Consider the following 27,151-nt stretch of genomic DNA (forward strand, 5'->3'; position numbering starts at 1 on the left):
TGTTTATAAAACGACTTCACAAAGTATAGTGAATGAAGATCATTTTAAAGAAAGATTAATTATTACCAGCATGTTCAAAAATCAAAGAAGAATCATACTTAAATATTTTTCAGGATAAACTCCTACTTTAACACTTTGTATATGAAGAAAAAACGTGCCCGGAACAATTTAATGAAAGAATAATACGTTTTCGAACACACCAAATAAAAAAGCACGCCAAATGTCTCACAACTTAAAGTACAAAGACTCCATCTTACAAACAGCAGTCCATCCCATTTATGCAAGGATTTTAGGCTGGACAATAAGACAGACGCAGTAACCCTCGGAATTAGTTACATGGCATTTGCCAGTTTCTGTTGTTCATAAGACGGTAACACTTTACATTTGAATGTAGTAGCAGCTACAAGAACATTTTAAGTTCACACAAATGTTACGTTTTTGTCAACAATTCCAACTCATAACAAATTGACATATTTGATATTATTATGACTGTGTTATACTGTCCTCGTGGTTGTCAGTAATTATCTGCTTACACAGCTCCACCTTCTCAAGAATTTGTTCCTCATCAGGATGTGTTTAACTATTAGATAATCTGTCAATTCATCATGTCACATGCAACAATAAACGCAACAAAAGAAAACGACCACATGACTACATTTGGCTAGGTGTGGGTTTGCCAAGACAATCCCACCGTGACGCCTCCTCCGTGTGTGCAGCTGTTATGACAGTATTATCATCCATGTAATACTGACACTGCTGCCAGCCCACACTGTTATACATCTTACAGAACTATTGGATTCGTTAATGACCTAGTGTGCACAAGCAGTGGCCTTACCCAGCTCCACCTTTAGTACATGTTAGCTTTAAAGGCAGTCGCCTCACACCATGCGTGAAGATGATATCGAGCAAAAACAGCAACAAACATAAAGGAAACCGTTTTTTGAAACAGGAGACAGGATGACAGAAGGAACGCAGGCCGGGCCAGAGATTCACAAGGGGAGATTTTGGTGTTAGTCGGGTAAAATTGCCGTGGTGATTAGTTTAATGAGGTATGTGATTGACAGGGAAGTTAGAAAACTTACCCCCGAATCTTGAATACAAAGTGTTGAAATGCGCCGCCGATGAAAATGCTTTCAGAGAAGACATTATCCTGTTCCTGGGCTAAAATACTTGAGTCATTTAATTTGATCAATGCCATTTAAGGTGAGTTATCTACAATATGTGAGGATACATTCCCTTAATTAAGCAGAGCAAAGGCCTGGTCCAAAAGCAGAGAGGTCGAAGCCTAGAGTGCAATAACAGACAAGAAATACAACCAGGTCAATTCCTGTGTTAGCGGTCAAGTACGGTTACTTTTGCATCTTATTATCATATCATCTATAATGCAGACTGATAAAGAAACGATTATTTCGACTTCTGTGTTGAAAAAAGAGTTTGAGTCAGCTTGAAATAGAATGCATGCAATTCTATGTCATCTTTGTATGACTGATGTGTATATTATAAAATAAGCACTGCAAGTCAACAAGAGAGGACAGAGGATGGGAGGACGAGGGACTAGCGTGACAGCTTGACAATTTGCCAATTTGGAGACATGACTTTTGTTGTCTGAGTGACACGATCAAACCCATCACATCATGCCGCGGTCACTCCCAAGCCTTTATTCCAATAACCAGCCCACACAACAAACACAAGCGCACCAATATTCAATATGCTTTTCCTTCAAGCAGAACTGAACAGCGGCGTGTGATTGTTTCTCTCTACATGTCTCTGTCTCTGCCCCACACTCCCACTTAGTATATAAGTGTCCCTCCATCCTTCCCAGGGTAGCACTGTCAGGGACTGCTGCAGGTACAGTATGGATGCCTCTGGTGATAATAGTGGTGGTTGGGGTATTTCAACAGGGGATTACAGTATGACATTGGATTTTGGCTCATTTCCTGAGAATCTTTAGGTTGATAAAGTAAATGTTTATAGTATATGAAGTAATAGAGTTCCCAGAAACTATGACTGTGGGTGATGAAATGCAGTTCATTGCTATCTGTCTACTACAGGTAGTTTCTCAACAAACCAAAATATATGGTTGTTTAGCTTTGATGTTTTTAAGCTTGCTAACTTTGTCCTAAAAGCATGGGAAACAATATTATTTCTCCATTATTTTGACTACACAGTGCAGGTTGTGTTCGTACTAAAATCAGCAGTAGACATCAGCATCTGAAAATGGTATCGTGAGCATTCTCTATAATTATGTTTCTTTGTCTTTGGATGTTTTATGAAATGTTTCAGGATGTATTTGTAGTATTCTAGACCTGGCATGTATTCATTTGCAGTACCCTGTAAGACAATAAGGGCTGGGTACAGTTCTATTAAAGATAAAATAATACAAATTTCAATAATTTCTTTAAGAATAGCCTCCGCATTTCAACTGCAGGGCCTTACTTTACCAACAATACAATACATATATCAACGGGCAAGGCTGCAGTCACATGCAGCTGACTGCCAATTTTTTTTAAATAATTGCTTGTAGTGACATCTCATACTTTATTACAGATTCATAGGCTCTATCAGGTAACAGTGCATGTTTTTGTTCACAGTATTACTGTAGAGCAGGTGTATTCAATTAACATTGAACGAGGTCCAGTTGGAGAGACTTTCCTCATGCAAAAGTCTGGAACATCACAGTAATGGCTAACTGGCGCTATGATTTAATCCCATAAGTATTGAAGTAGCCAACAGTTGTAATAACGTCTGTTGTCAACAACTGACTGTCAAATAAAGAAAGTTCCATTGAATAATATCTCAACAATATTTATTGTCAGTTTTCAAATTGAACTGGATGAATTATAAATACTACATAATCCAATAATAAATGAATGTTCTCTCGTTTCAAGTAAAATAAGGGATGCATTTAAGATTAAATCAGATAAAAGGAAGGTTTGAAAAAATGCAATGCATTTGAAAATAAAGTACTTCATTTAAGAAAAATGAATTGAACTGAATTGCCCTGCAGCTATAAATTCAATTCATGAAGCGTGAAGCGTGAAGCGTGAAGCGTGAAAAGCAACGATATTATATTCTTCTCATCATCTAAAAAGAGAAATTTGTGTGCAGAGACTTTATCTGTGGTTATTGAAACCTCTTGTTTCAGCTCTATTCCTCTCTCTGTTAACATCATTGTTGGGAAGTGAATTCATGTGTTAGGATTCTGATCATATTGGGCTCTTAGATTTATTATTTTCTGTTCCTTCATTTTGGATGTGAGTGGCTACGTTTGCTCAAAATATTTGTGCTTTGTCTCATAGTGGCGTTTCACGTTACAGCTTTTAATAATCGCCGCGGTCTGTGAACATATGAGACATCCTCTTTTGAACTGGCCGTTGGAATGTCCATTCTTGGTTAAGGACTCTGGTCTCTCTGTTCACATTTCTCTTTTTGGAGAACGTCATGAGAAATTACTTCTGACTCGCGTACTATTCTCCAACTACTCGGACTCTCGCCCCGTCTCTCCGTGTGTGTAAATCTCACTGGAGTCGGGAAACTTATCGGAATACACATATTTGATTGGCTGAGCAGCATCACGTGATGTAATTGGTCGGTTTGTTTCCTGGACCGCTGAACCAGTACTGTAAAAGCTAGAAAAGCCAGTTAAAATAGAAGCGGTCTGTCAAAATGTAATAATTCTCAATTATCAATCGGTTGTAGGTCCAGGTCCAGATGCTACGGCGTCTGGGTCCGGACTCGGACGTGGTCCGCCTATTAGTGACCCCTGTTGTAGACCCTTCTGTCTGCTTCTCTCTCCGAATGAAACTTCTTCCATGCGTGCAGTTAGTGACATGCTCCATGGTAGCTTTGACAGCTTGACGGAGTAGCAGCATGTTGGAAGTACCGGTAGATGCTAACATCAATCTGATTCTCAGCGTGATATTGAAATGCTTAAGGAGCATGTTTACAGTAGTCCATTACAGCAGTCTTGGGACCTGCTTTATGCAAAATAAATTGAATTGAATTATATCCGCTGCCATTAGCATACTGCAGTGCTTGAGTCCTCATTATGTAATATTATGTATTTTGGTATATGTCTCTCTTTCTCCTTCAGCTATGGAAATAAAGCCTCTCTCGGTGTATTTGGCTGTCTGTGCGGCACTCTTGGCAGGTATGACAGTAGGGAGGCTGACAATATTAAGGCTCGCTCTTTAGTCATGCTTTAATTAATTAATGCCTTCTCTCTTCTCTCTTCTCCAGTATGTCATGGTTATTCTACAGGAAAGGAGTTCATCACCACATTCCTTCCTAACTATCAGGGTTCCAATCTCAAAGGCCATAAGCTCCAATTGGTTCTGACTGCAAAGTGCACTGAAGCCAATGTTCACATACAGGTTAGAATTATGTTAATTTAAGGAAGAGCAAGAAGAGCTGTTTTAATGTGGCTCATGAATATTTAACCAATCCAAACCTATTGATCTGCAGGTAGCTTCAGTGAACTACAACAAACAGCTGAGACTCGGTGCAGGTGAAAGTCGCTGGGTTTCTCTGCCATGTGGAGCCGAACTGCAGAAGGAATTTGTCACTGCCAAGTCGACGGTTCGAATCTCATCTAGTGCCGCGATCTCTGTGGTCTCTTTCAATCGTCGCTTTTTCACAGGAGATGGCACGGTGGTTTCCCCACTCGGAGAGCTGGGTACTGAATACTTTGTGTACACACCCAAACCATACATGAGCATGGACAGTCTATTTGCTATCGTTAATGGCAATAATGAGAACAAGATCAGCATCCTACCACACAACGATGTGACGCTAAGAGGCGGGAATAAGTGGCACCATGGGAGGAGGGTGAACATTATCCTGGCACCCTACGCGACCTACCTTGTACGAGGTCGATCAACTTTGACAGGCACGCGGATCCAGTCCCAGCAGCCTGTAGCTGTCTTAGTAGGCCACCAGTGTATGTCGATGGGTTATACCTGCGAACACGTGTATGAACAGCTCCCCGATTTGGCAAACCTGGGTACAGAATACTTGGTACCCACGACCATCAGCAGTAAGGCCAAAACCTCTGCAGTGATAGTAGCGGTTGAAGACAACACCGAGCTGACACTGCACACACAAAAACAGTTGAGTTCAATATTAATCATTGTAATATACTGTTGAAGCTACAGCCAAGGCTGTTATTGTCTGTATTTCTGTCCATCTTTCCATCCAACGCTGTCTCCTAAAAATTAATCAATTATTTCATTCAATCTGGAAAAAAACAGGTCAGAGTCCCCTTTTGGGGGTTTGGTTGACTTTAAAAAAGAAAAATGACAGCGTCTTTTCTTGTTGTTGCCTTTTTGGATGGAGTCTCTCAGTTCTCATGAAGATGATTCAGTTGTTAATCACTTCATCTTAAAATTTTCTGTGGTTTGGTGAGCACATATTTGATCACCTGTTATTACAGGATCGAAATGCCATAGTTGGGTCAACTCCATGACAACTGAGCAAAATTTCCAGTAAGTTTGTCACAATGACCAATGACAATGACACAACAAATGACCCTCCCCTAAGTCCTGCCCCTTGAACGCAGACTGGCCAATCATAGCGTATCATTACAGAGCTTGATTAAGTGTTGCAATATATATTTATATCATTTTAAACATATAATCAACTCAGGCCATGCTATCGGGAGTTCTCCCACTGCTTCCGATGGACATTGTGGCCTTGTCAGTGAGTGCAGTTAGTAACAGTGTGGGCTCCATGGTAGCTCTGACAGCTTGACGGAGCAGCAGTTCAGGGCGTGGCTTAGCAAAGGGTCAATTATTTGATATGTTCCATCTTGTACTCGCTATATTATCAATATGAGACATATCAATATGTTATAAATGTTTTTCCTCAGTTCAAAACCTGAACTACACTTATCTCACTAAGTAACCATATCTTCACCAACAGGAGTCTGAGGAGAGCTGGAGACGTCACCATCAATATAATTAGCTTTAGACAGCCACTGGTTGTCAAGAGCACCAAGAAAGTTATGGTGCTGCTTCTCAGCGACAACAGGCCACATGACCCTTTTATGATAATGCTGATCCCTACCTGGAAGCATGCCACCAATTGGGCTGTGGATACAGTGGATGGACTTCAAAGCACTATTGCTATTATGTCAGAGAGGGAGGGGGCCGGCAGTGTGAGGGTGTGTATGAAGAAGGGATACTGCCACTCACCTAAGTGGAGCAACATCATGTCAGACACGAAGTGGGTCTGGTCCAACATTCCAGTGGGGAAAACGCAGAGTCATGTGACTGTGAGCGGGGACGCCCGTATGGCAGTCTACGCCTATGGCGGGGATAAACGCCATGGATATGGCATTGCTGGAGTTTGTTCTGGAGGTACACACACATTTAGATCCCTTTGCACACACACACACACACACACGCATAGAACGGAAGAAGTGTGGGGCCACATGGAAACGTTTTTTTTTACTTAAGTGTTTAAAGTCAGAATTCAAAGAATAAAGTCAGAATTCTGAGTTTAAAGAAGACTAAAAACTAAACTCATATATCAAATACATGTTGGACTAATCTTCTTCCGTACAGTGTATTTATGGCTGAAAGTGAAGAGATATAGTAATACATTTAATGATGACACAATAACACGTATCTGCTTTGGTGTTGCATGTATTTATATATGAGGTGTTTGTATTTCCTGTAGACACCCCCCCTCCTCCACCTCCCTCGGATCCCTGTGATCAGGTGAAATGTCGTGTGAAGGAACGGTGTGAGAAGGGAAAATGCGTCCATGTTTCTCTGGCAACCTGCCATGCACAAGGTGACCCCCACTACCTGACGTTTGATGGCCGACGCTATGACTTCCAGGTAGGGTTGGGACGGCTTTACCAATCATCACCAGCTATTCACTATAGAGTATATCTCTATTTGTACTTGTTACATTCTATTGAGGCCGCCAGGGACACACTGGACAGAGACCAACTCTCATGAGTTGAACTTCAATGGGGAGTATCCACATAAAATGTGGCGTAACTCATCTTTGAAAACGTCGCTGTAGAAGCAGTGTTTCTTAACTAGAAAACAAAAGCACAACTGAATTAGGCTTCTAAAGTGTCATTTAGGAGTGGGACAATATGACATGTACAGTGAGCTGATTTATAGGTCAGTAGATGGGAGTGCTGCTGAATGATGCTGGTGCAGTTTTTGTATACACACACATTCTGTGACAACACTATGGTCAAAGCTTTTCTTAACTAAATGTTCAAGTGATTATGAGAATGATTATGAGATTAAGGGCGTATGCACACCGGCCTTGTTTAGTCAAGGTTGAACTGAACACTGGAGCGTTTACCCCTTTGGTGCGGTTTGTTTGGGTTGGTGTGAACGACGGACTCAAACTCTGGTGTGGAACAAACAACCACTCTCTGGTCCGCCTCGACGGGTGGTCTTGGACCCCTGTCAAAGTGAACTCTGAATATCCGCTGTCAACACCATTTGAACCAATCGCAACAAGCGTACCATTTATCTGTCATTACATTGGATAAAAAGGTTTTCCTTTTCCTGTTTTGGTGACTGCTGAATTGTAGCCTATTTTCGTTTGTGCTACCAGTGTTGCGGAAGTTACTCAGGAAGTGTAATAACATACTGACCTACCATGCGTTCACGTCGTCGTAACATAAGCATACCTTGCACAAAAAAACTAATTGGTTCTGGTAACGCGGCATTACTTAAATCAATAACTGTAACACAATAACTTTTTCGTAAATTGTAATGCCTTACACTACTCGTTACTTGGGAATAATATTACAGTACCAAACACTGTTTACTAACTATGGATGTGATGAATATACTGTTTCTCAGACCACAGATGAGACAATAGTTTGTTAGCTAGCGCATCCCCGAGGTCCTGCCGCTTCACTCTCCGCTGCTAGGAGACTACTTTGATGCTAGCGAAGCAACTCTTTTAGAGGGATCCCTGGCCACCAAACAGCTCATTTTCTGTAACCGGTGTAGCACAAAAGCATGGTGGAATTAGCAAGCTAGCTAACAAGCTAAGCGCTAAATGAGTAGAATGTAACATCTTTGCTTCAACCACAAACCCCTATCACAGCGTAGGAAAGCACATCACACACGTCAAGGCAACTCTTGAGCCGTACGAGGAGCAGACATCTCCATCATGACATTTGTTAAGAACTTCTGGACCGTTTGAGTTTTGCTTTTGTGAACACGAACCATACCAGTTGGAAAATTTCAAGCATGTATTATCATTGCATTGGCACAATTCAGGAACCGGACTTTAATGTCATGTCATCGCGATACATTGCCTAATCGGACATGCCTCAAAACTTACATCACACCGTGTGGAGCCTTTTATAAACTGTGTGACATTCAAAGAACTTTCAAGATTGCTGTTGCTGCATAGAGCAAATTGCCTTTAATTGGCACTATATCAGGTTTTGTTTTTTAAAAAGTCGTTCTTTTTTCTTTGTGATATGAGGTGCCAAAAATGTTTATAATTGGACTTTGCTTCAGTTGGCCAATCACCTTCATCTTTTTTTCAGGGTACCTGCACTTACACTATGTCAACAGTTGCAAAGCCATCACCTGACCTTCAGTCTTTCACTGTGATGACCACGAACAACCACCGAGGTAACACTCGAGTTGCATACGTGAGGACCGTAACTGTCACCGTTCACGGGCACACCATTATCATCTCCAGTCAAAAAGGACAAGTAAAGGTAACAGATCTGCTGTCATCTACTTTAACAAGTAGTGCATGTAACAATCAATGTTTAAATATTAAGGCAATCTTCATGAGAATAACAAACTATCCTACATATTCATACAAAACAACCTTATTGGTCAGATTTTTTAGATCTGAGGGTAAGTTCATTGGTAGTGTTCTGCTCAGTCAGATTATTGAATATGTGTCCAACAAAAGACTTTCATCAGTATTTTAGAACATCTGACTTGAGAAATTTTAGATCTTGAAAAGGAAACAGCTGAAATAAAATGTTTTTGTTTTAATAATAATTTCTTATTGCAATTTTAAACACACAAAGTCAATGGGATTCTATAGAGAGCTGAAGACCAGCCACCCTCCGAACTAGCATCTGTTTCATTTGCTACACAATCATTTACTTGTTTTGGGGACAGTTCTCCCCAAAATTAAAAATACATATTGTTCCTCTTACTTGTAATGCTATTTATCAATCTAGATACTTTTCATGTGAGTTTCCTAGTTTTGACGATATCGGCCCGAGTGACGTCTGCCTTCTCTTCTCTTTTCAACTTTGTGCATATTATATTCTATAATTCTATTCTATTATATTGTGCATATGCTTTTGACAAATTTCCCCCTGGGAATGAATAAAGTATCTATCTATCTATCTGTCATATGCAGTGTTACAGACAGTTTGTTCTAATCAGTGTTTTGTTATTGTTTTCAGGTGAATGGAGAACTTCAGTACTTGCCTGTATATTTGTCGGGCGGCAAGGTCTCTGTAAAGCAGAGTGGAAGCTACGCTGTACTCACCACTGACTTCAGCCTGACTGTAAAATATGACTGGAACGTGAGGCTGTACATCACAGTACCATCTTCCTACTATCAACACCTCGGAGGCCTCTGTGGAAACTACAATGGAGACAGGAGCGATGACCTGCCTGAACCAAATGGTGAGGACGGGGACATAAAGGGATAATACTGTAGGAGGAGAGATGGTTGGGTGCAACAAGTTGTCTAATGTGGCCGAAATGTAATTGCCAATATCTAATAGAGGTGGAAAGTACACTTTCTTTCCGAAAAGTGTTTGAATTGGTGAACAGTGCCAGGTAGCATGGAGGGAGTGATGGAGGGAGCTGCATCAAGAGACTCTGGCTGTCATGATAGACTGTAGATAAAAAGGGGACGTAGTCACTGGGACGTCATTCATTGGTTTGTGGACTGGAACCTCAGGTTTGCCATTTTGGCTGTCGCTATCTTGGTTTTTGTCCGTTGCAATCTGGAATTTGGATGCGCCAACTTGGTTTTTGGCCATTAACCACTTGGTTTTTGGCCTCGTCATCTTGGATTTTTGCCATCATGGTTTTTCGCCGTATCAACTTGTTTTTTGGCCACCGCCATCTTGTTTTTTTGAGTACAACCGAACGCTAAATGAGGTGTATGAAGTCACTCTATCTCTGTGTGAGTTGTAAAATTAGCTTCTCCTTGCTTTGTTTACATAGCCGGCCCGGCCATGCCTTGCTGCTAGTGCATGTTAGTGCATATGAGCTTGCCCCACCGGCTAGCTCATGGCCGGCACTGCACTGCGCTCAGATGGAGGTTACAACTAATAACGCCGTCGCGGAGGCATGATGTTCATTGAGTAGATTATGTTCTCATTTAGATTAAAGTAAGGCGTGGCTACCTTGTGATTGACAGGTCTGCATTGTCCAGTCTGGGAGCTGTACGAGTTTTTGTCCTTGAACTTTAACCCTTTCAGTGTGTTTTCAGTTTACGAAAGCTGATTGTAACATGAATTCTCTACTCAGGTAGACATTACTATATATACCACTATATCGTTTTATTTTAATTTTTTTATATATATACTTTATTGATGAGAATGCACAATATGACATACAAGAAAAAAGTATTTTCATTTTTTGTGTAGGTGTTAGTGAGTTTACAATAGTAAAGAACAAAAGAACAGGAAAGTAAAGCAAACAAACGGAAGTAAATTAAAAAATTAAAAAAAACAAATTAAATCAAACACCCACCCACAGACCCACCCACACATATGGCCTTCACATTGGTTTACATAAAGTTTGTGTAATACAGTATTGTAAAACTATAGTTAAGTAGTTAAGTTAAGTTACAGTTAATCAGACAGATAATCACGATATCTTTACATAGATAATAAAGTGGTTTGATGTTATATTAATGCTCTGAATATCGCATTGAAAACCTTTAAAAGATGCCAAAATTATGCCAAAATAATTTAGATCCAAAGTTCTGAGTTTGGCTGAACGCCAGTCATTAAATTGCTCACTCACCCGGAAGTCTAAATTTGAATTGATTTTCATGCTTTTCTGCATGTTGCTTTCTGTTTGCTTGCAGGCCGCAGTCTCTCTGCTGTGCTGAAGATGATCCAGAAGTGGAAGTCCGATGAATCCAATCGGTTCTGTAATGATAACTGTGCCGGGCACTGTTACATTTGTACAAAAGAGCAGCAGGCCCACTACAGCAAGCCCCACCTCTGTGGGATTCTGTCAAAGTCAGATGGGCCATTTTCAGCCTGCTACGATAAGGTCGAACCCTTGAAGTACCTGGAGAACTGTGTCTACGATGTCTGTACCACTAAAGGTGAAACAATATTTGAAGATGTTTTCGGGGCAGAATGCACACTAAAAATATCACGTAAAAAACTGGAGAAAATGCAAATTGATTGAAGCCATGCTGTCATGCTGTCATGAGTTCCTGTGATGTTAATGTGTCTGTGTGTTTGTCCAGGTGCCAAACAGACTCTCTGTGAAAACCTGAAGAGTTATGCTGATGACTGCCTGTCAGAGGAAGCGAAAGTTGACCCTGAGTGGAGAATGGTTACCAGATGCTGTAAGTTGCCAAGCAAAATATTTTTCCTTTGAAGTGCTTTAATTTATCATGAACCATTCAGTGAGGTTCTAGCGGAGTGTGGCAGTGGAAAGCTACAGCAAAAGGAGTGAGTGACTGCATGTTGCCTATATGGATGAAAGAAGAAATGGAGATACAAATTTTGATGTGGTGTCATGAATACAATTAATGTTAATCTAAATGTTAACATGGCACACAGATTAAAAAGAACATTTAAAAATGGCACTTCATATGAAAAAGGATGGCGATGGCTTAGATCCGTCAGCCCCCAGACAATCAAATATTTACCTCAAGACATTATCTGAAAATATTGAAGTATGACACCTATACAGAAAGTAATATTTCTTTTACCTGAGGTTGGTGCTGGAGGAAATGGGGTCTTTCAAATCGGGCTTTTGTGTCGCAATGATAATGTTTCTGTTGAATAATTAAAGTGTTCCTATCACTGAAAATCTATTAAACTAACATAAGAATATTGACATTGTTAAATAATTGTTCGGTGTTGTGTTATTGGTTTAGACAGAGTATTGGTTCTCACAGATAAGAACAATGATCTCCAACCACCCCCCCCCCCCCCCCCCCCCAGTCCCTAATTGCCCCAAAGGTAGCCATTATGAGGCGTGTGGTACCCCCTGCCCTGCCACCTGCGTGTCCCCAGACATCGACAATCTGTGCAAAGGCTCCTGTGTGGAGGGGTGCCAGTGTGATAAAGGAATGGTGCTAAGTGGAGACAGGTAACAAACAGACAGTCTTTAGTCATTTTATATTTGGTGAATTGTATGTATGTATGAATAACAACATTTTGCCAGGTTATGTTATGCTATTCAATATTCATACCAAGCCCAATATTCATTGGTTTGAGTAGTTTTGAGTCATCATAATCTATTCATTGATTAACCAAAACAGGCCTTTCCAAAAGAAACAGGCTCTTTGTGATCTTGACATAACCTAAAATGTCTTCTTGTTCTTTGGAAACCAGCCAGCAGGAGGCTGGCCTCCCAAAAATTACACTCACATACAACTTAATTGCATTGTCAATTGCGGTTTGAGGGAAATGTATTTTCTCCCTGATTACGTTTGTTTTATACAAATGCATTTCAACACAGGACTTAGCTTAAATAACCTAACAAACGTACTTATTTGAAGTCAAACCGTGTATTTTTACTAAACCTAACCATGTGATGCGCTTTGTGTTGTTCACAACGTTAAGCATACGTTTAAAAACTGCAAAAGTTGTACAGAAAATAACGCTCATGTGACATTCCAAGGACTCTGGGTGTTAATGCTTCACAATAAAACACGGCTTGTTAGTCTACTCAGGAGAACAACCTGCCTGATATCAACAACATTTCAGTAAAAATATACCTGAAATATTTGTGGACACCAAGTGTGCTAATTAGCAACACTAAGCCATAGAAGACAAGAATACAGGCAAGGTTTCATGTGTACGTATGTACTGTTTATTTAATAAATGTGTGTGTTTGTTTCAGATGTGTTCCTGTGCATAGCTGTGGATGTAAGAATGGAGGCAAATATTACCCAGCAGCCATCACTTTCTGGGGTGATAACACCTGCACCTCTAAGTGTAAATGCCAGAAAGGGAAAGCCGAGGTTGGTGTGTGTGTGTGCGTGTGTGTGTGCGTGTGTGTGTGTGTGTGTGTATTACTCAAGACCCCTGTGCCATCACAATTACTGTGTGCTGTTCTTGTTTTTCATCTCTTTCACTGTGATCTGATATTCTGTGATCTCATTCTGCTCTAGTGCAAACCAGTCACCTGTAAGAAGAGTGAGCACTGTGCCTTGAAGGGTGGTGTCCGGGACTGCTACCCAACATCCCATGCGACATGCCAGGGCTCCGGAGACCCCCACTACCGAAACTTTGATGGACGCCGGTTTGATTTCCAGGGCACTTGCACCTACACCCTGTCTCAACTCACCAAGGGATCAGAGCAGGACCTGGAGCCGTTCCATGTGCTGGTCCAAAATGAGAACCGAGGCCGCAACAAGGCTGTGGCCTACACCAAGTCCGTCTCTCTCATTGTATTTGGTTACACTGTCAGCATGAGTCGTGCCAGTGTGGGAGCAATGCTGGTAAGATTGGTCTGTCTACAGTACTTACCCTAGTCCTCCTCACCAATCGCTCTGTAGTGTAGTTACAGTAGAACACTGTCGTATGGGACAGCCCAGACAAAGTATTTGAAATGAATTCAAGATTTTGCTAATTCTAGCCCACGCCAACCTCCCGTAACCAAACCATGGTTTGTGAGGTCTGAACTCATTTAAAATGAATCCTAGCAAAAGGAGATTTTATGCTTACACTCAACCGTCTGCTGCGGACGTTTTCCTCATTACCGCATTGCATTGTGGGATATGTGTAGTTTCCATTGTTGGCATTCTGTAATATTTTACTGGATGTAGTATGCAATTCACATACTATTGGCTTCTATGCTAAGATTTCGGACAGATTGGAAAACAGCATCTTAATATGGAATTTCAGACGCAGCGCATTTCAATTTTCATGTTCTTCATCAATAACTAGTCATTTCTGGGCTGTAAATATTATCTAAAGCGAAGCACATTTAAAAACAACAAATGCTGTTATTCACCTTCGCACGCAACACAAACACAAGCCGTTATATAGCTTATATATCTTTTATTTATATATATATATATATATATATATATATATATATATATATATATATATATATATATATATATATATATATATATATATATATATATATATATATATAATTATATGTACACAGTAATTCTGTACATGTGTCCATGCTCTGCCCTCAGGTGAACAGTCGGTCAGTGAACCTGCCTTTCTCCACTGAAGACAAGAAGCTCTCCTTGTTCCGGCGTGGCTACTTCGGCTATGTTCGGACATCTTTTGGTTTGACGCTCAGGTTCAACTGGAAGAGCTACGTCAGCTTGACTCTACCCAGTACATACTCTTCTGTTACAGGCGGTGAGTTGGGGGGTTGTTTGGTAAACTCAAATATGTTTCAGGATTCAACATGTGACGGCAGCACTTTGGTTATAAAGCAATGCCGTTCCGATTGAGCCGATTCATATGCGGTTACCCAAGAAATACGGTTTATGGCAGTTTATGGCAGCAGTTTAATCACTGGGGCCTGTATCAAGAAGCCCAGGGTAGAGTCAGCATGCTGCATGGCTAACCTGTTAACCTGCTTTAAGAGGATCAGGTCAAAAACTGTCAACATACCAAATACTGCCTAATACTGAAGGCATTTACACGCGTATTCCATCAGTGCATCTCAGGCCGCTATGTGGCGATTGTTGGAAATAAAAGTATACCTATCCGCTCGAACAGCTTCCTACTCTTAACTATTCTAAATGCTCTAACTGTGACTGCTGTGGTTGTTGCTTGTTTCTCTGTATCAGGCTTGTGTGGAAATTACAATGGAAAACCTGCCGATGACTTAATGAAACCTGATGGCACCCAGGCTAACGACGTGAACGCCTTCGGAGACAGCTGGAAGGTGAGAATGGGGATCTTTGTGAGAAAAATCGACCTGGAGAACACACACAGGTAAAAACAGTTCGAAACAGAAAGCAGGCACAGTTGTACACATTGTGTGTGCGGCTCCATCTCCAGCTCAATACAGCAGATCCAATAGTGTCTGCACATCTGGTGGACAGCTGGGAAGGAGAACAAAGTCACTCCTCAGTAATCTAACCGCCTCTTGATAATGGCCTACCAATTAATAAAAGAAGAAAGACATCTCATCATGAAAACACATCTGGCCACATGTACAGGCATTGTCAAAACAGACTTGAAAAATGGGAGCCTATCCTTTAAACATCAAACAGTATCTTCATGTTGTTATTAGTTTATTCATTTTTCAAGCTGAATAACACTTTTGCGTGTCTTTTGAACCAGGCAGGAGGAGACTTTGGCTGCACTAGTGACTGTCCAGGTGGTAAATGTCCGGAGTGTGAGCCTGCGATGACACTACGTTACCAAAAGCCGAGCTACTGTGGCATCATCGCCGATAAACAGGGACCGTTTGGGTAGGTACTGCTTGCTGCTGAGCTAGGCAATAAACAATTTATACTTATGCTTCGTATTAAAGAAAAACTAGATGAGGCCAGGTATGATTAATGTCCAGTGGGGAAAAAACCCAGGGTTGTTAAAAATGTACAGTATATCTCTTTCTTTATTAAATGGTGTCTATACAGACTGTGCCCTTCTCTGTCTCTGCCCACACAGACAGTGTCACAGTAAACTGGACCACTCCTCCTTCCTCAATGACTGTATTTTCGATATGTGCGCGTACGGAGGCCACGCCTCGGCCCTATGCAACAGCCTATCAGCTTTCAGCACCTCTTGTCAGGATGCGGGAGCGGAAGTGGGGAGCTGGAGAACTGAACAGTTTTGTCGTAAGTCACGCACACACTCAACCACAGCCTCTGCGAAAATCCAGAACTCCACTGCCCATCCATCCATCCAAGAGTAACTTGTTCGGAATTCAGACTATGCACTAACCTGGCAACCTCACAATAAGAACAGGAATTTTAGGGTGTTGCCTGCAGTCTCTGGGCCCTACTGATGTCGATAAAGACAAATCCTTCGAAAAAAATAAGTGTATTAGAGCCATTGTAAGGCAAGGCAAGGCAAGTTTATTTGTATAGCACATTTCAACAACAAGGTAATTCAAAGTGCTTCACATGAAACCATTAAAAGCATAAAGGCAAAAGTAAAGGAGATTTAAAACATACATTGAAACAATAAAAACAGTCATTAAAACACAAAATAGCGTGGGACTCCAACCCCGCCTCGGGACTCTAACCCGGCCTCTATGAGGTCTTAATCGATGTCTCCCTGAGACATTACGCTGTATGCAATCAACCATACACTGCCGCAATTCTGCAACTACTCGCACACAAACCACGTCTGGAAAAGATCTCTGCCGATCTGCGTTTTATAGTGTACGCTTTGCACGAACTCGGTCCCGAAGGAAATGGTGATATATTGTGCAGTTCTTTTATATAGCGTGGGACTCCAACCCCGCCTCGGGACTCTAACCCGGCCTCTCTGAGGTCTTAATTCAAAGTGCTTCACATAAAACCATTAAAAGCATCAAAACATAAGGCAAAAGAAAAGGAGATTTAACAGCAATTAAGAACAGTGTAAGAAATAAAATACAGTAGTAAAATGCAGAAATCCAGGAAATTGATTAATATATTCATTGAATGTGGTTCAATTAAAGGCAGCAGCAAACAGAAAAGTCTTCAATCTTGATTTAAAGGAGCTGAGGGTCTCAGCAGACCTGCAGCTTTCTGGGACTTTGTTCCAGATATGTGGAGCAGAAAAACTGAACGCTGCTTCTCCATGTTTAGTTCTGACTCTGGGAACAGAAAGTAGACCGGTCCCAGACGACCTAAGGGGTCGGGATGGTTCATAAGGTAGCAGCAGATCAGAGATGTATTTTGGCCCTAAACCATTCAGTGCTTTGTAAACCAACAGCAGGATTTTAAAGTCAATTCTTTGTTGGACAGGAAGCCAGTGCAAAGACATCATAACTGCGGTGATGTGATCCACCCTCCTGGTCTTAGTGAGGACTCGAGCTGCAGCGTTCTGACAGACTTTTTACAGAGACCTGTAAACACACCGTTACAGTAGTCCAGTCTGCTGAAGATAAATGCATAGACAAGTTTTTCCAAATCCTGTTGAGACATAAGTCCTCTAATCCTTGATATATTGTTCAGGTGATAGATTTTGTAATTGTCTTGATATGGCTGTTCAGGTTGAGGTCTGAATCCATAACTACACCTAGATTTCTGGCTTGGTTTGTGGGTTTTAACATCAGTGATTGAAGCTGAGCGGTGATTTTCAATTGTTCATCCTTGGTACCAAAAACAATTTCTTCTGTTTTATCTTTGTTTAATTGAAGAAAATTCTGGCACATCCAGTTGTTGATTTTTTCAATGCAGTTACCCAGCCCTTGTATGGGATTATAGTCCCCTGGTGACATAGTTATGTAGATTTGTGTGTCGTCTGCATAATTATGATAACACACTTTGTTGTTTTCCATAATCTCAGCTAGTGGAAGCATGTAGATGTTGAACAGAAGAGGCCCCAGTATTGAACCTTGGGGAACACCACATGTCATTTTAGTCAGCTCTGATGTGTAATCAGCTACAGACACAAAGTATTCTCGGCCCTTCAAGTAGGATTCAAACCAGTTAAGTGCTGTGCCAGAGAGTCCCAGCCAGATGTTTAGTGTTTCTAGGAGTATGGCATGGTCGACCGTGTCGAATGCAGCACTGAGATCCAGTAACACGAAGACTGAACTTCTGCCATTGTCTATGTTTAAGTGGATGTCGTTGAAAACCTTAACAAGAGCAGTTTCAGTGCTGTGGTGCTGTCGAAAGCCTGACTGGAAAACGTCAAAGCATTTATTTACGGCCAAGAAGTTGGTCAGCTGTTGGAAAACCGCTTTTTCAATTATTTTACTTATAAATGGGAGGTTTGATATTGGCCTATAATTTTTCATCGTTGCGGAGTCTAAACTAGCCTTCTTTAAGAGCGGTTTAATAACTGCAGTTTTTAGGGCTTGTGGGAAGACACCTGAGAGAAGGGATGTGTTTACAATTTGTAAGACATCAGTGGTCATGCAGCTTGAAATATTTTTGAAAAGTGTGTTGGTAGAATATCCAAGCAGCAGGAGGATGACTTCAGATGTTGTATAATGTCTTCCAGGCTTCTACGGTCGATTGAATGAAATTGTGTCATGATATTTGAATGGATGTTATTCAGAGATCGGGACAACACATATCCTGTGGTTGGTGTGGAGGCACTGACTGTTTGTCTAATTTTCAGAATTTTGTCAGTAAAAAAGGAGGCAAATTGATTGCATGCCCAGGTGGATTGGAGCTCAGCAGCTACCGACACTGGAGGGTTTGTTAGCCTACCGACGGTAGCAAATAAGGCGCGTGTATTGTTCTTGTTTTTGGTTATGATGTCAGAGAAGAATGACTGCCTTGCATTTCTAAGTTCCAAATTATAATTGCAAAGTCTCTCTTTATAGATGTCACAGTGAACCTGGAGATTCGTTTTTCGCCACCTGCGCTCAGCTTTTCGACACTCTCGTTTCTTGTAGGTAAAAAGGGTCATGAAAGACAATGGATATGACCTTCGCCTCGTTCACAGGACATCAGTCAGAGAGGACGAACTCTTTATTTGTTGTTTTTTTATCCGATTATTCCATTGTTAAAATAAAAACTTAGCTCTAACATAAGGATTAAGTACAATTCATACCGATGTACTGTATCTTTCAGGACCTTCGCCTCCCTCAGAGTCCATCCTCACCATAATAACACTTTCTTTAGATGGTGGCAGGCGATACAAAAGTTTGCCACTTTAATCTTCAATCTATTATCTTTTTTGAATCTTTAATCTTGTTTTCTCTAAATATCACCCCCTGTCGTGCTTCCAGTCTGGACTGGATGCAGGCATATAGAGATAAATCAGATGTTGATCTTCTCAACTGATTCTGCCAGAGGTGGAAAACAAGCATAGCCTACTTCCCTAAATGTCACTGAAATGTTCTCGGTTAGTGAGTGGTTATCCAAAAGTCCCAATGAGGTCCCAAGCATGTTTGTAATGTTTGTGAGCATAATCGCATCAACTTCATCCTGATTGACTTGTGCGTCTCTGCCAGCTCCATCATGTGGCGCTAACAGTCACTACGAGATGTGTGCCCCCCCCTGCCAGCTGACCTGCAGCGGCCCGACATCCCTACTGGACTGTGAAGACAACGCGCTCTGCACAGAAGGCTGCGTGTGTGACGACGGATTCATGCTGAGCGACGACAAGTGTGTACCTCTGGCAGAGTGCGGCTGTGAGTTCGATGGACAGTATTATCGAAATGGACAGGTGCGACAGCTGCAACAGTGTCAAATGAAGCTCCACAGCTTCTGTTTTTAACATCGTTACTTCTCCTTCTGCCACCACTGTTACTACCGCTGATATGTGTGGTCGGCTCTCTGCTCTTTTTCTCAGGTGTTCTTTTCGGGAGAGTCATGTGACTCCCGTTGCGTGTGTTCAGACGGTGGAAATTTAGAGTGTGATACGGAATTCCTCTGCCCGCCCAATGAGGTGTGTGTTGTGAAAGAGGGCGAGGCCTCCTGTTCACCCGAGAGCACTGGTTCCTGCTCTGTGAGCGGGATCAGGACCATCAGGTCCTTTGACGGACAGGTAAGGGACATTTACACTTACACAATGTGTCTAATCTATTTGATCTTTTCCAAAAAATATTTGATTGTTGAAATAGATGATTTCACAGAGACAACCTTTTCTATTTTTAATTATCATTATTTTCTATTCAAATAATGACAAAAACTAAAGTACACGTTTAATGTCGGTCCTCCATCATCAGAGTTGGTCAGAGATGTCATGACGACTCATTGGGGGGGATGGGCAGGTGAAACAATCTCAGGACGTTCACCAATGAGACCGCTGACAGTGTCCCATGTGAAAGCAAGTCCACGATGACATATTTTACCCTACTTTTTTTAAGCAACTTAAAGACGTAACTAACGCCGCCGCCTACATAAATTATGAAACAAACTTAGTCAATTTACATGCAAACATACGTATTTAAACACAAACCACAATCTTTCCCGAAACCACAACGAAGTAGTTTTGTAGCCTAAACAGGTTCTGCTATTAAATTTCAACCAAATGGCAACCCCCATAACTGGAGGCGTACGTATGTCAATGTTTTTACAACAATGTATCAAATACCAATGTGAAAGGTGTCGCGAACATCCACAGACAGATTATAAAACGGAAATGTCAATCACACAATCTGAACTAATAAACTATGTCCAGAGACTGCTCTCCGGAACCTATAGGTCACTTAATGGTTGAACTCTCAATTTTCCATGTGTCTGGACAGAGTCAGGTACGACTTGGGGTCAATCTTGACCCGACAAGGTTTTATGCCCCAACCTTTCCGGTTGAGCAGAAAGACACAGAGACATATCCAATTGTACTTCAACGACTTAAAGAAGAAAGGTTTTGATGCAACATGTAGCTTAACTGATATGTTATGCCCAGCTAACATATGTTTAGTAATAGGAAGAGTTCCTTGACATGTGGGTTTTGAACTTCCTGTTGACCTCTCGCCATTCTACTGACTTTCAGCTCACTGTTTCTCTGTCTGACCCTAAACTTTACTTTTCTGATTCACTCTCACCGCTCCTCTCGCGTCGACAATCACTGTCCAAGTTCTGACATAACCTGAAATATCTTCTGTTTCATCCTCTAGGATTATCCTCTGCGGGGAGACTGTCTGTTCACATTGGCAGAAGTGCAAGAGCAGGAAGGAGGGATGGAAGCCTTCTCTGTGTTTGTACAGCAGCAAACCAGTAAGGATGGCGAAGTCTCTCGCAGTGTGCAGCTCAAGGTTTACAACGTGGAAATCACTATGGAGACCGGGGTTGTTTGGGAAATCAAGGTATGATAACATTAAACCTCATCTGGTAACTTTGCGAACATAATGTTCTGGCCTTAATGGAAAAATAGCTACTTCTTATTCATTTTTTAGTCCATTTGGTTGAAATGTAGATCTTTCTAACGATGCAGCAGCTCCTGAGGTGGACAGAGCTAATGTGATGAAATAATTTGTACCCATCTATGTCTCAGGTCGATAACGTCAAAGTCTACCTTCCTGTGTCACTGGCTGACGGAAAAGTGCGAGTACATCAAAATGGCATCAACATCATCATTACAACTGAGTTTGATCTGAAGCTGACCTACGACAGTGTTGCGGGAGTGTTCCTACAAATCCCGTCCACCTATAGCGACACGACACGTGGTCTCTGCGGCGACTATAACGGTAGTCCAGAGGACGACCTGACATCAACAGCAGGCAAGGATTCAACAGACACATCAGCAGCCTGGGTCGTAACGGAGGACGACGTTCCTTGTGACACGGGCTGTGGTGCCACTTCCTGCCCTAAGACAGATAAACAGAAGGACCCAGACGCTGAAAAGGCCTGTGACATCATCAAAGCCCAGGAGGGCCCATTTGCAGGTTGCCACTCAACAGTGAAACCAACTCCGGACTACAAGGCTTGTGTCAGGCAAGGAAATATCTCGAATGTCTCTTAAGTGTTGCATTGTACACATTAAAGGATATTATACACCAGGGGCATTTTTTTCATGCAATTAATTCCCTTAACTATAAGTTTTAGTTTTTTCACACAGGACACAAATATTACGCGGCAAAAAAGCGGCCATTTTTTTCCAGTGCGAGGTTTTGTTCTGAGCTTTCCCACCGCAAATAAAGGCATCAACCGATCACGTTGTGTGGTACTGACACATCCAAAACATACACTATAGTGTACAACAACACAGAGGCTCAGTAGTCCGAACCAAGACGGTAAACTTTATATCTCCTATCAACCTTGACAAAGGCAACGCAGACCAGCTCCTTCTATACCTTTCACAATAAAAGCCCTCAACATATACAACTGTTTCCCAGGGGGAACTAAAATTCCCTCCCAGCTTTTCGCTAAAAGAAAACTCAATAAAATAGCTTTCAGTAGCTCCGGTTATACAACAATTTAGCTCAGACAGACTGCGAGGCGCTACTCTGACCCTGGTAGTTGGTCCTTTGCCTGCAAGAAATGAAAATTGAATTTGCATCGTTGCTGGTATGAATAGTTTGAATGCAAAGTATTTGCAGGAGAGTATTTAGCATTTTTGTGTTGTTTCTTTGCCTCGCCCCCGATGTGTAAAAGCCTCAACTGTGTTTCCAGCTTGACGTTACTGTGACTCAGCATGATGTCTTTGTCTCTAGTTCCCAGACTCTAAACTCTCCTTCAGCCCTTTTTCACTGCAGGAACGTAAAAACCAGTAATCTAACTGTAGCATCCCCCGTATTGTTTTTGCTTATATTTGCACATTTCATATTGCATTATTAACACCGGCCTGGCACTCTGGGCCAATCAGCGGGCCAGGCCACCGAGAATTATTGAATACTAAACAATTCCATACATTTCTGTACCACACTGTTTTCCTATATTGGATTATTAACAACATTGCAGGCGCACTGACATTCACTTTTACCTGCTATCAAAGTGGTTTAGTTATTCTGGATAAGCTATTTGCTGTCTGATCATATGACTTTTGACCTTTGTTTCTTGACCCCTCAGAGAATCGTAGTGGTTAGGGTTATTATTATGATAGAAATGGGAGACAAAACTGCAAAAATGAGATCCAAAATCAGAATTATCACCAAAAAAAAGGAGTTTGTGATACGACCGTTTCTGGTGTTTCCTGTAATTAAATGAAAGTTTGTTTCCAGGGAGATGTCCACAGACAAAGCGGGCGCGGACATCCTGTGTCGTCACATCCACAATTATGTTACAGCTTGTCAACTTGCTGGCTCCAAGATAAGCAAATGGAGAAGCGACACTTTCTGCCGTAAGTCTGATCTGATTGGCTGATGCTCGCTGTTCCTAAATGTGACTTATCTTTTTGTTTGCATGTGTTTATTCTCCCATGCTGCATTGCACGGTGGACATGAGATGCAAAGTACAACACTGGATGAAATACTGTGTGAAATGTGTTTTCTTTTGTTCATTTGTTATCTTGTCTTTTTGTTCAAATGTTGTGTTTTCTGTCTTCTTCTTGTCACTCTCACTGTCTTTAATACATAAACCCTTGTTTAAGGAGTACTACTAGTTTATTTTAAGTCTGAAGTGTAGATTGTGAAGAGGAGAGGGGCCAGTACAGTTCCTTGAGGTGCTCTGATGTTGCTTATCACCACCTTGGAGGCACAGCCATGCACTCCGACACACTGTGGCCGGCCAGTGCGGTAGTCCGTGGTCCAGTAAGCAGTGTCAGGGTGCAGTTAAATCGTGAGAAGCTTTCCCATTAGAAGGGGCAGGGCTGGATGGCCTTGAAAGCACCGGAAAATGTGGGAGGCTGGCTTGCTGCAGCCTGTGACGCGTTTCATCTGCTAATCTAATACTTATCAAATCTACTAATACAATGGCACATGACTAAATGTGCCAAATTACAACCTTGAATTTGCGGATTATTAAAAACCGGAACTCTGCTACAATTTATGAATTTTAGGCAACATAAATCCGTACAAACCTCCTCAATACTGAGCCTCTGGACCTTGTTTTTTTCTTCTTCTTGCAGCTCTGAAGTGTCCAGCAGGAAGTCACTATGAGCTGTGCACCTCTTCCTGCTCCTCCACCTGCTCCTCTCTGGAGGAGTCCGGGCCCTGCCCAGTGTGCCAGGAGGGCTGCGAGTGTGACGACGACCTCATATCCGATGGAGTCCGCTGTGTTTCAGTAGATAAATGTGGCTGCGTGGTGGATGGACAATATTATGGGGTAATCACCGTTGTCCACGTCAGCTTCTTCATCGTAACGCTTATTCAGCACAATATTAGCTTACTAATATCTAGTCTGTTGTTAGTCCTGGCCAGCAGTGCTCCTGAATTCAGTGATTCCACCACATAGCTGGGTGTGGGTCAAATATTTGGGTGATTAAAATGAATATTTCAAATTAAATGTTCTACACAGCTCACCATTATTACCGTGTGTCAGTGACATGAGGTGAGGTGAACAGGGTAGGTACTGCGTTATGAAAGCAAGTAACACCACAACAGAAAAACAAGGTCCAATGATCCCGGGTTAATATGATTATTGATATGCATGTTTATCTTAATAAGATCTTCTATGTTAAGCATACCAGTGGCCATTTATTCTATCTAACGCATAAGTGACTCTTTTCAGACGGATACATCGGTATTATCGTATGACTGTTCAGAGCGCTGTACCTGCCAGTCTGGACAATTCAGCTGCAGCAGCACAAGCTGCAAGTCGACCGAGGAGTGTCGCAACAAGGATGGAATCCTTGGCTGCTACTCTACAGGTGAAATACTTGCTGAGTGACTGTGATCTTTTAAAGCTGGGGTTGGCAGTCATCTTCAAAAACAATTTTGTCTGACAGCAATCAATATTTAATAAATGCTCTGACAAAAAAAATAGATGAAAAATCTGAAATCTGTGTCTTTCCTCTAAGTGTAGCGCTATGCATCAATCTAGGTTGTTTTGGTGTGAGTTGCAGAGTGTTGGAGTTAACTGCAGAAGAGATGTCTGCCCCCTCTCCAATATAATGGATTCATTCTCTTGGCTTGTAATGCTCCCCACAAGCCAAGAGAAATGATCTTTCCAGAAATCATGACCAGGTTACTCACGGTCATTATTTCTGGAAGGAGACATTGCTATTGAGTTTTTCCATTGCACTTTTTGGGTGCTTTGAACACCACAAGACGAGTGCCACGTCGCCCCATTCCACCAGAGAGAAAGCAAACATCTCTACGGCTGATTTCTCCAAAACTAGTCAACTCACACCAAAACAATCTAGATTGATAAATAGCACTACATGTAAGAGGGAAAATATGTAGTTTTGATTCTGGGGCGAACTGTCAATTTAAGTTACTCTTTAAGATAAAAATCCACGACCAACCCAGCCACATACTTCCATTTGCAACTGTTCTGCTTCAGTCATTTATCTTCCATGGGAATGTTCAATGCCACTGTGGGAAGTAGTGCGATCCTCACATATTTCAATTGGAACAAAAGCAGCATGAAAAGCCTGCTGTCGTTGAGAGGGACAACATTTGATGAGTCATTCAAATGGAGATAACAGTGCAAGCTTTTAGATTCTCCAGAGACAAAAATCTGGAGGAGCCAAGACCTTTTTGCTTTGTTCACCCATTTATGTTCAAATGTAGCTATAACCAATATTTCTCTCAACTTGAGTTATACATTTTTACACTCATAATAATATAATTGATGAATGCTGATGCTGTATGTGTTCCAGACCCTTGTGCGGAAGTTCATTGCAGGGTGAAGGAGCACTGTGAGGTGTCAGATGATCAAGGAGTGTGTGTACCTGATTCCACGGCCTCATGCTATGGTTTCGGCGACCCGCACTACAAAACGTTTGACGCCGTCGACTACTCGTTCCAGGGAACCTGCACCTACGTCCTCGTCAACACCACAGGTTCGCAGTTACCTTAACACAGAGATATCTATTTCTTTGCTCTGCTCGGGGTTCATGCAGCACAATAGTTTTCTTCAGTAACAATGAAATACAACTCTGTGTTCAAAATAATGCAGCGCGTCTTGCGAGGAGGGAGTTGCCAGACATATCTCAATACATTGTATTGCATAACCTCAGTATATACAGTATGTACGTCATTTGCAACTCATTAATTTAAAGGAAATGAAATGAAATGAAATTACAAATAAACAGAGACCAGGTCACACACTTGATCCTTTTTAGCTTCGACGTTGACGTCACCTCTTGGATCCACTGACAAACGAGAGGTTTCCTAAAGGGACTGTGGCGCTCTGAGACACGACCCCTTTTGTCCACAGGGACCGCCAAAATCAACACAAAAAGAAAGTTCCCTATTGTAGCTTTAAATGTCCCGGTTATGGTCAATACACGTATAAAGTGACACCCCTACCTGCAGCCCAGTGCACCAGCTGTGAGTAATTTCACAGCCGTTTTTGCATTCAAATTACATTGACGACAAAATTAACATTTATCATTGCTTGATTTTACTATTGCCCCATTGTGTTGCCTTGAATGGGCTACTACACACACACAAACGCATGTGAATAATTAACTTTTATACTTTTTGTTAACTAGTCGGCTACTTAAAAAATTCTTGATTTTTTTAGATTGGTCAAAGAAAACCCAATGTCAGAAGTATAGTTTCAGCGACCGTTATTTGTTACAGCAGAGATTTATATCACGCATTCGCTGGAAACGAGCACCATTTGATTGCCGGTTACAGAAATGCACATTTATCTGTTAAGGTAGCAGTTTTTTTACGTCAAGATGGAAGGGATGCTGATGTAGTGTTGCATAATGAATACTTCCAATCAACCAGCCAACATTTGTGAACTAAAAGACTGCATGTCACATTAAGCAGTTGTTATAAAGTTGACACGCTGTCTTGCTAGCGTTAACATGAATTATTCTGACTTCCTCAGGTCTTGACTCCTCCCTGCCAGAAGTAACTGTGACCACCAAGAATGAGCTCCGTGGGAACTCTGAAGGCTCCTTTGTGCGTTCAGCCCTCGTGGAGATGTTGGGCCACCAGATAACCCTCCCAAACACCGACAGAGGCTTCGTATTGGTGGGTCTTACTTCAATACATGGACTGTGTCAACACCACCAACCTTTCATGCACAATTCTTAGTTACACTGGAAATCAATCGGATTCAATCTTTTTCATTGACACAATTATATTATTATATTATGTGTCATATTAAATGTTTTGTAAAGCTATTTTGGTTGTGCCAGCCATCATTGCAGTAAGTAATGATGACATTGTACTTTCTAAAATACTGTTTCTTGGGATCGTTGGGGAATACAACAACTCACATTAGGCGTGACATTGGGTTGACAGCTAGTGAGTTTGAGATGAACACGGGTTGCATGTTTTCAAAGTAAAAGATTTCGGTGGCTGTTCGTTAACACAGC

The 27,151-nt window shown here is 41.6% G+C and overlaps 1 protein-coding gene across 1 annotated transcript in view; it reads left to right on the forward strand.

Moving 5' to 3' along the window:
* The first annotated feature begins 1,805 nt into the window (after nucleotides 1-1,805).
* Nucleotides 1,806-27,151, forward strand: part of LOC306782529 (IgGFc-binding protein-like) — a 36,009-nt gene continuing 10,663 nt past the window's right edge. The window contains exons 1-26 of the mRNA XM_079275935.1: nucleotides 1,806-1,848; nucleotides 4,094-4,150; nucleotides 4,240-4,373; nucleotides 4,465-5,108; nucleotides 5,920-6,356; nucleotides 6,679-6,842; nucleotides 8,537-8,713; nucleotides 9,425-9,650; nucleotides 11,071-11,316; nucleotides 11,464-11,565; nucleotides 12,170-12,317; nucleotides 13,074-13,194; nucleotides 13,345-13,674; nucleotides 14,389-14,560; nucleotides 14,998-15,095; nucleotides 15,497-15,627; nucleotides 15,827-15,996; nucleotides 19,281-19,495; nucleotides 19,622-19,816; nucleotides 20,892-21,080; nucleotides 21,269-21,708; nucleotides 22,935-23,053; nucleotides 23,780-23,976; nucleotides 24,382-24,520; nucleotides 25,475-25,657; nucleotides 26,659-26,804. Of these exons, the coding sequence (XP_079132061.1) occupies nucleotides 4,096-4,150; nucleotides 4,240-4,373; nucleotides 4,465-5,108; nucleotides 5,920-6,356; nucleotides 6,679-6,842; nucleotides 8,537-8,713; nucleotides 9,425-9,650; nucleotides 11,071-11,316; nucleotides 11,464-11,565; nucleotides 12,170-12,317; nucleotides 13,074-13,194; nucleotides 13,345-13,674; nucleotides 14,389-14,560; nucleotides 14,998-15,095; nucleotides 15,497-15,627; nucleotides 15,827-15,996; nucleotides 19,281-19,495; nucleotides 19,622-19,816; nucleotides 20,892-21,080; nucleotides 21,269-21,708; nucleotides 22,935-23,053; nucleotides 23,780-23,976; nucleotides 24,382-24,520; nucleotides 25,475-25,657; nucleotides 26,659-26,804 (5,178 nt within the window). The 5' untranslated portion in view covers nucleotides 1,806-1,848; nucleotides 4,094-4,095. The remainder of the gene's footprint in view (nucleotides 1,849-4,093; nucleotides 4,151-4,239; nucleotides 4,374-4,464; nucleotides 5,109-5,919; nucleotides 6,357-6,678; nucleotides 6,843-8,536; nucleotides 8,714-9,424; nucleotides 9,651-11,070; nucleotides 11,317-11,463; nucleotides 11,566-12,169; nucleotides 12,318-13,073; nucleotides 13,195-13,344; nucleotides 13,675-14,388; nucleotides 14,561-14,997; nucleotides 15,096-15,496; nucleotides 15,628-15,826; nucleotides 15,997-19,280; nucleotides 19,496-19,621; nucleotides 19,817-20,891; nucleotides 21,081-21,268; nucleotides 21,709-22,934; nucleotides 23,054-23,779; nucleotides 23,977-24,381; nucleotides 24,521-25,474; nucleotides 25,658-26,658; nucleotides 26,805-27,151) is intronic.

This window comes from Melanostigma gelatinosum, assembly GCF_949748355.1.
Source record: "Melanostigma gelatinosum genome assembly, chromosome: 9".
In the NCBI taxonomy this organism is placed as follows: Eukaryota; Metazoa; Chordata; class Actinopteri; order Perciformes; family Zoarcidae; genus Melanostigma; species Melanostigma gelatinosum.